The 8,336-nt window shown below is 37.8% G+C and overlaps 1 protein-coding gene across 1 annotated transcript; it reads right to left on the reverse strand.

Annotated features, from left to right (window-relative positions):
• Nucleotides 1-2,193: 2,193 nt before the first annotated feature.
• On the reverse strand, nucleotides 2,194-7,117 carry LOC104604550 (ABC transporter G family member 1-like). Its single transcript, XM_010268938.2, has 8 exons — nucleotides 6,270-7,117; nucleotides 6,061-6,140; nucleotides 5,415-5,879; nucleotides 5,152-5,238; nucleotides 4,909-5,037; nucleotides 4,623-4,814; nucleotides 4,387-4,473; nucleotides 2,194-3,113 (listed from the first exon to the last, which is right to left on the reverse strand). Exons 1-8 carry the CDS (start codon nucleotides 6,793-6,795, stop codon nucleotides 2,448-2,450), a joined length of 2,232 nt encoding a protein of 743 aa, XP_010267240.1. The 5' UTR covers nucleotides 6,796-7,117; the 3' UTR covers nucleotides 2,194-2,447.
• Between the last annotated feature and the right edge of the window lie 1,219 nt (nucleotides 7,118-8,336).

The raw sequence follows: 8,336 nt of genomic DNA on the forward strand, positions 1-8,336 counted from the left end.
TACATTATTATCGATATCAAACTTTATAATCAATGAAATTTTACATCAATTATCAATATAAAACTACACTATTCAAACACCAATAAATGCAGATTAGAGTATTTAATTACACCAATCCATATTTACACGGCAAATAAATGCAACCTAAATCACATTCAAAATCAGAAACAGGGGTGGTGGAGGGAAGCCATGCCCCATGCTCTAAATGTGTAGAACACAGTACAACGAAGTTTGCTTGCTCAGTATAAAGCGTCTATATTTGGTCTTCTGCACCAACTTTCTCATGATCTCACTGTAATATATTCTTCCCGCCCTTAGTTCATATTTATTAGCTTTCAGCTTTAAGTAAAAGCCTCACCCTTAATCATATTAATGTGTTCATATATTCATAGGATAAGGTAAATATACTGGAGGAGACCATATCCCATGTAATACACACTCATTGGTTACCACATTTTGTGATACCAGTTGATTGATTATCAGTTTTAATTGTACTAGCTTCGGGCTTATGAACAGATGTAAGTTTTGATAAAATCCCAATCCGCCCAAATTTCAGCCCAAGTAAAGATGTTAGAGAAAGTTGGGCTGGTTTGGCCTGCGAGTAGCTCATGTTCGGTTGGCAGTAAGCTGTAAGCATTCAATATTAAAAAAGAACAATAAAATTGTGGAAGCCATTCAATTATAACTGTGAACTTGATGGCCAATAATTCCCCAATCTGTGAGAGGCCAGCACCAGCTTTTCGTTTTATAAGTCTGTCACAAACGGATGCTTTATTTCAGCCTCTGCTTGGTCCGAGCCCGAACCAGTGTAAAATGCTAAGTCGGGACTCGGGATCGGGACAAACCGAGATGCACATGCACCCCCTAATTAGAAGAACCAACTCAACCAAGTGCCAAGTGGGGAAATATAATTAAGCATTTTGGGTTCTGATCGGATTCTAAGCATTTTGGATTGGGCCAGACAAAAGGGCCTACACTAGAAATGCAAAGCTTAGAGACTACAAGTCTATAACAACTGTGATCAGTCAAACCCAAAACCTACACTCGAACTGAATCACCAAACCACGTGTACATCTACATATTCAAAATGTTTGTAGAAGCATCAATTCAAATTCATCAATCCAAAATGTAGTTAGTTGGACTCATGATTGAAACATTAAAATTGACATTTCAGGTCCTTCAAAAAAATGACATTTCAGCTATCATTAACCTAAAACGTTTGTACAGAAGGTATCTCTTACAAATTTGAATTTGTATTTGTATTGATCAACACAAAATGTAATGTTTAGGAAACTCACCAACTTTATATCGGCTAGTATGTATATATGGTTTTATTTAATGCCTGTTTGGCAAATATTTTCTAGAAGATCTTTTACAATATTTGATAGTTAAAATTTAAAAGACGGGGTAATTTTTTACAAATAGATTTTGGAAGATCAAAGACTGTTGGATTGAAATGTTTTTCATAGATCTCATAAAAAATCATAAAAGTTAAAGATGGTTTGGTAATGTAATGAAAATATGTGTGTGGGCCAACGAATTTCTCATTTAATGTATGGGATCCACATACATTTTTCTAAGTTGGACCCCACATACCAATCCATTAGTGGACATGTATGTGGGGTCTACATGCATTTTACAAGGTGGGCCCGACATATCATTGGTGGACATGCATGTGGGGTCCATGTGTTGACATGCATATGAGGCCCTCATACATTTTTCAAGATGGGCCCCACATATCATTGGTGGACATGCATGTGGGTCCATGTGTGGACATGTATGTGGGGTCTATATACATTTTCCAAAGTGAATCCCACATACCATTGCTAGGTCCCACTTTCATATATATATATATATATTGTGAAAATGATAACCCATTTTCTCTCAAGTATGTGCATCATGCCATGCATTCGAAGAAGATGGGGTACATTAAAAGATTGTAACAATTTCATTTGAAGTTTCCTGAAAATGCCCAAATTAGGGCTGTTAGAGTCTTTTACGGGCTGTAGCTTTTTCCCAATAGATCTTTCTATTGCCAAATTGAAAAAGCCCAAAATTCAGACTTCCAAACTTCTAAACAGTCTAAAACCCGTACAGAAAGACTTACCAAATGCAGCCTTAATTTTTTAAAACAAATAAAGCGGAACACCCCCAATTTAATTGACATTCGACTGTAAACAGGAAGGAAGGAGATTTAAGTAAACTGCAACTGCATTCTTAGTATAAAACCCCCCATTTATCGTTTGCTTATTATACATATTTCAACTTTTACAATGTTGAAATTACGCTAAAATTAAAGAGTAGGGCCTAAGCACGAATACAAGTGCACGCGCGGTACGTCAACGACTGTTGAACAATACAACATTGAAACTCGTAAGAGACTCAGACTGAAAATTAACCACGCACAAACTACAAACTATGCATTACAGGTGTGGTGTGTATCATATTTATGCTGAAGAAGGATTCTCCATGATCTGTGCCATTTGGTTGGGAGGGGCAGCCAAGAAAGCTCTGATAATGGGCTTAAGCTTTTCTACCGTCTTGATAATAGCCCAGAACATGAGTCGATATAAAATCACCATCCCAAACAAGATTGCAAGGTCCACCCACTTAGAGTAACCCATCTCCACTTGCCATGTGTTCCTCAAAATTTCTTCTCCACTGATGGTGGCTGGGCCTCCAGCTAGATTGTTGGGGAAGGTTAAACCTTCAAATTCGTTCTTATAGAATCCTTGGTTAGCATACTTGTGGAATGCAATATAATACATGGGGTATTTCCACACAGGCTTGGGAAGATCGTCGGGCAATCGGAAAAACCCACCGTTCAACATCATCACCCCCTGGATTCCAGCCCCTGTGATAATACCCATGAGGAAATCTGGAACAACACTTGCAACGATCATCATTAGGCTCTCAACCAATAACATGCACACGAAAAGCACTAAAGCGAAGTATACAAAATGTCCAGCTCCTTTTTGAAGACCAACAAGGTAATAAGCAATTGCTCCTGGAGCCAGAGATATGAGAAGCAGGTAGGGAATGGACGAAAACGAATTTCCAACAACAAATGCACCCACTCCATAATGCCCATTCAGTCTTTCTCGCTGAAAGATCTGAATTTTAACACAAAGAAAGAAACAAATAATTAAGTACTACTTTACCTTCTCAGAATTAATGCAACGACTTTAATTTTTGATAATTAAATAAATTAAGGGAAGATCACTTAGGTGATGTTTGGCATTGATGATGAATTCTTGAAAATCACTACCATGTAGGAGATGCATCAGCATTAGAGGAATCGCCGTTCGAATTTCTGTTTGGTTGGTCGGTTTTGATGTTTTTCAAGAAATTGGCCAAAAATCAATTCTTGAAATCAGCCTTTTTTAGGGATCACCTTTTTTTTGTGATTTCTACCTGATTCAGATTTTTTGAAGATGACATGACATCCTACGTGGCATTGAATAATAACTCCAATACAAAAAATAATTGGCCCTTGAGAATCGGTACCAAATAGACTCAAAGTTGATTTCTCAATAATTGTCTTACATGGCAGAAGTAATACCAAATAATAAAATTTGTCAATTTTTGAAAAGACATTAATTGATTTAAAAAATCACCAATTTTTGAAAAATCAACAGCAAAGAATCATCAATAATCGATGCCAAATGTCACCTTAAATTACCTCTATTTTTTAGGGAATTGATAAATTCTACCACTACTACTATTTAGAAATTGTCTTAAAAGTACCCTTAAGTTTTTCAATAATGGACTAAATCCTCCCTTGCTGTTAGCATCTGTTAGCCTTCCATCACAATCCATTCATATGTGATACCACGTGACATATAGAATTTTTCAAAACCTAATATTCCCCTTTTATGGTCAATCTTACCTTCCATTATTTATCAAAAAATCAAAATAGAATTCAACATCTACCTAGCGGACAAGAACACACCCTTCAACCTTTACTTGATTGAAGGTCAAGAACACAAAAGGGAATTCCTCCAACATTTTTTGTGATATTGAAACAAATGGACATGGAGCTAGTAAGAGCTAAGGTGGCATCCAAAAAATCTAGTTTTTCAGTGGGAGATGATCCCTCCTATTCACCTGTTCAGGGGTCTTTGTAGCAACAAAGAAGGGGGATGATCCCATCTAATTTTTGGGTAGTAGATGGTTTTGTTAGACATCTATATTCATTGGAAAGCTCTTCTAATGGAGAAAGTTTGCCATGAGGAGAAAACCAACAAAGTGTTATTGTCAAATCAAGGCCAATAACAAAACTTAGGGATACTTTAAGGCAATTTCTAAACAATAAGGGTCCAAGGACAGTTTTAAGAGATTTGCCCATTATAAAATTAATGTAGTTTGAGAGATGAAATTCATCACCTTCATATCCTCAACAAAAGATGGAAATCCACCGATGGCCATAAACGTCAAGAAAGCAGCCACGAACATGAGCATCGAGCCTCTAGCCTGAGAATTTAATTAGAACTACCCTTAGAATGCAGTAGCTAGTGAACTCCATTGCCACTAAGAAATAATTAAATCCATAATATATATCATCTACTTATGCTTTCACTATATTAATTAATTAAATCCTTAATATTCATCGGCTGGCTTACCTGAATCGAGCCAAAGCTAGAACCTATATCGTGAAAGATGGTGCCCACACATAAGCACAGTGCGATGTAGATTGCCAATCGTAACCAATAGTAGCCTAGATCACGATACATGTTCACAAAGGACCGTTTCGTAAGAACGAGGGACTGCGTAAGGAAGCTAGCTTGGCTTCCCTTCTCCAAAATTTCTCCTTCCTGATGAAGAGCAAAAGCTGTCTACGTAAAGCTAATTTATACACAAATATATAACATGGAAGAGGATTTCAGCTGTCAAACACTACTTGCGTACCCTTTTAGATAACTCAGCTACCCTTGTATTTACTTGTTGGCTAGTGTGAGATGACTTGTATGCTTGTACAAGAATGTTAATCACAGCTTCGGTAGCTATTTTCTGGCCATCCAGGCCTTGTTCTATATCCTAATTAATGATCATAGATAATCAATAATTTTTAGTTTAAAAGTAAAATTTTAATTTCTAGAGTGAAATTAAAGATAGAGATCTAGGAACTTAATTAAAACACAGATTCCTCACTGTATCGAAGTCTTTGTTGATGGTTCTAAGGTAGTGATCTGATGGGTTCCTCAGACTTGGGCACGGAAAACCATTCACAGCAAAGAACTAGTTTCATTCAAAAACAAATTAGAATTGTTATCAGTGTTAACTAACTATTATCATGTCCAATGGAAATTTTAATAAGAAATTAAGAAGCTAGGAAACTGATCATGAAGATACAGCTAGGCAAAAGCGCTCGATCAATAAGCGGTTATATATATATATATATAATAGTTAATTACCTCAGTTGCTTCTGAAGCCGGACCAAAGTAGACGGTTTTACCAGAGGAAAGAAGACAAAGATTATGGAAGAGTTCAAAGACTTCACTGCTAGGCTGATGGATGGATGCGATGACAGTCCTTCCGTGATGTCGAGCTAGGCCCACGATTCGGTTCATGACATGGTAGGATGCCGCACTGTCGAGACCACTGGTGGGCTCGTCTAGAAAGAGGAGCTTCGGGCGGGTCAAGATCTCAATACAAATGCTCACCCTCCTCTTCTGGCCGCCACTAATCCCCTTGTGACCCCACCCTCCAATTCTAGTGTTCATTGCATCCTGTAAACCCATCTCTCTGAGAGTCATCTCTGTCCTCTCCTTCTTCTCAGATAAAGGCATGGAGTCCGGCAGTTGGAGCTGTGCGGAGTAGTAGACGACTTCTTTAACCGTTAGCGTCATCATTAGAGTATCATCTTGGGTCACATAAGCCTAATTATAATTAAATTGATGATGAGGAAATTAATTAATTAACCAGTAGTTAAACTTAAACTAGCTAGCTAGGAAATAAAACTTAGCTTATATATATACCAGCCTAGCTAGCTATTCATCATTCCAGATGACATGCATCGTAGCAGCTAGCTAGGCTAGCTATATATTTTAATTTCCTTACCGACGTCCCAAACGCTAGTGCCTCTCTGCGACCGTTGACAAGAATGTCTCCAGACTGCCTTGTGTTTGAACCCAGTCGTCCTGCAATTTCATGAATATGTGATTGATTAGCTTAATTGCAGTGTGGGTGTTAATTAATTAAGGAAGAGCAGCGCAGATTAATCATTAATCATGATGAAGAAAATTAATTAGGACTAGTGTGATGATCACCTGCCAAAGCATCCAGTAGAGTAGACTTGCCGCAACCAGAGGGACCCATGATGGCTAAGACCTCGCCAGGCTGGGCATAGCCGGTGAGATCCTGAAGGATTGCTCGGGTTCCCGTTTTTGCATTCGAAACTGTCACACACAGATCCTTCCATGTCAAGTAGACACCATCCCCTTCCCCTTGGAAGTCCAATCGAACTGGTTCGCGCCTAACATAACCCGTTTCTCCCGCCAGCTGTTGGGACATTTGAACCATCTTTACCTCCGACTCGTCGGATGGGGCGGTATGAGGGAGGCTGAAGATGGGGTTGGAAAGAGAAGGAGGTGGAGGGGAAGAGCAAGTGCTGAACGGGAAGGATCTCCCTACGCCAACGCCATGACAACTAGTAGTGTTATCTTCTTCGGAAGCAGTGCTCTCTGTCTCCAACCCATCATCTTTCACCCTCTTCGCGGGTTCTTCATGTGGTTTTCTTGATGGGCTTGCACTTATCGGAATCCACCTAGCAGGGACATTTCCGGGAGAAGCCATGATTAATCTCTGCAACAAATACGCTCAGGGTTTATCCTATAAGGCTATAAGCACTTGGGTAGGAAGAGAGAGAGAGATCTTGTGTCTTTCTAGTGCCTAATATGCATGTTTTATAATAGGGATCGACAACCCGCGCGCAAACGAACTTATTATTACTATTTCGTGTGAACATGATCAGCTCGATCAGGGAAGTGAGTGATCGAGACTGGTAACACACCCACACGTTCTATCTTTCTTGTTGAATTTGTAATTTTCCCATATTTCCCGGTGGCTTGCGGACTTAATCAAGCAACAAAAACAAGTTAAAAAAATACGATGGGTCAAGCTTAACAATTTTTAAATGCTTTATTTAGTCATCTTCGATGACTATTTGCAGACGAATCCAAGTCAAGTCACCCAAGACCAAGAGGGATTCTTAATTAATATTTAATAACGGTGTCTTAACCGCTCAATGAATGAATCAGGTTGCTTGAACCATTAGACGAGTTTATTAACCTGGCCGCCTTATGTTTGTCTTTCTACATAGGGGAGGCTCCCATCGATATACTCTATTCTTTTAATAACTTGCTACAAAAAAAAAATAATAATAATAATAATAACAATAATAACAAAATAAAATGCTTCATTTTCTTCTGCGTGATAGAATTGATTAAAATCTACTACTTACATTCAGGGTCTGGGTCTTACATGAAATTATCACTGGATTGAGTTTTAATTTTGTTCTATTGCTTTGATAAACAGCGCTACATACATATAATTAGACATTTAAGATGACTTTGCCTAGGTATACCAATTGAAATACTATACTAATCATAAATTAATTTGCTTGAGGGTTGATAAAGACCACTCTGGTGAACATTCCATTTATAAAAGACCATTTCATATATGATTTTATAGTAATTAAACTAAATTCTTCTATACGCTTTGTTCCTCCATTCAGAAACATCAACAAAGATATATAAAAGAAATTAAAAGCTCCTAAATCTACTTCCCAAACACTCCTCCGACATCATATCCTACTGTGTCCTCTATAATTGAAATTATATTCCAAGTATTGGGAGGACGGATATACTTGAAATTAGAACATCAATTCATTTGACTCTGCAAATTTGTACAATATATTTTTTCAAAACTTAATTACTATTGAGACACATTTAACTACAATTAATTGTGCTATCTATCTTAGGCCGATCCATTGGAGTCCGGATCACTTGCCAGTATTTACGTACGCAAGCAGGAAGAAGGCTGTTGGGGCCCCATGAAATTATTGCCCATTCATATATATTATATCAACGTCGTCATAGCGCCCTAGCTACTTATTAATGGGCCGGGGACATGATAAAGTCTGACATTTTTATTCAATCAATTCATTCATTCATTCAGATTTTTCTTAGAGGATGCAGTACGAATTTATCCAATAACTCGGGCCTTTGCAAATAAATGACCTAAACCTTTTAGATAATAAAAAAAAATTGTTTTTTTTTTTAACTTTTGAGCCAATGGAGTGTAGGGTTGTTCATAACAAGACTCAAACCAACTAA

The sequence above is a fragment of the Nelumbo nucifera genome, chromosome 5, assembly GCF_055504915.1.
Source record: "Nelumbo nucifera cultivar China Antique chromosome 5, China Antique-T2T, whole genome shotgun sequence".
In the NCBI taxonomy this organism is placed as follows: Eukaryota; Viridiplantae; Streptophyta; class Magnoliopsida; order Proteales; family Nelumbonaceae; genus Nelumbo; species Nelumbo nucifera.

Excerpts from the sequence above, each read along its gene's own strand:
- LOC104604550 (XM_010268938.2), bottom strand. The coding sequence starts at position 6,795 with ATGGCTTCTCCCGGAAATGTCCCTGCTAGGTGGATTCCGATAAGTGCA. Across the intron at positions 6,141-6,269 it reads TCTACTGGATGCTTTGGCAG|GACGACTGGGTTCAAACACA; the intron begins GTGATCATCACA and ends ATGAAATTGCAG. Across the intron at positions 4,815-4,908 it reads TAGCTGAGTTATCTAAAAGG|GAAGGAGAAATTTTGGAGAA; the intron begins GTACGCAAGTAG and ends GCTCTTCATCAG.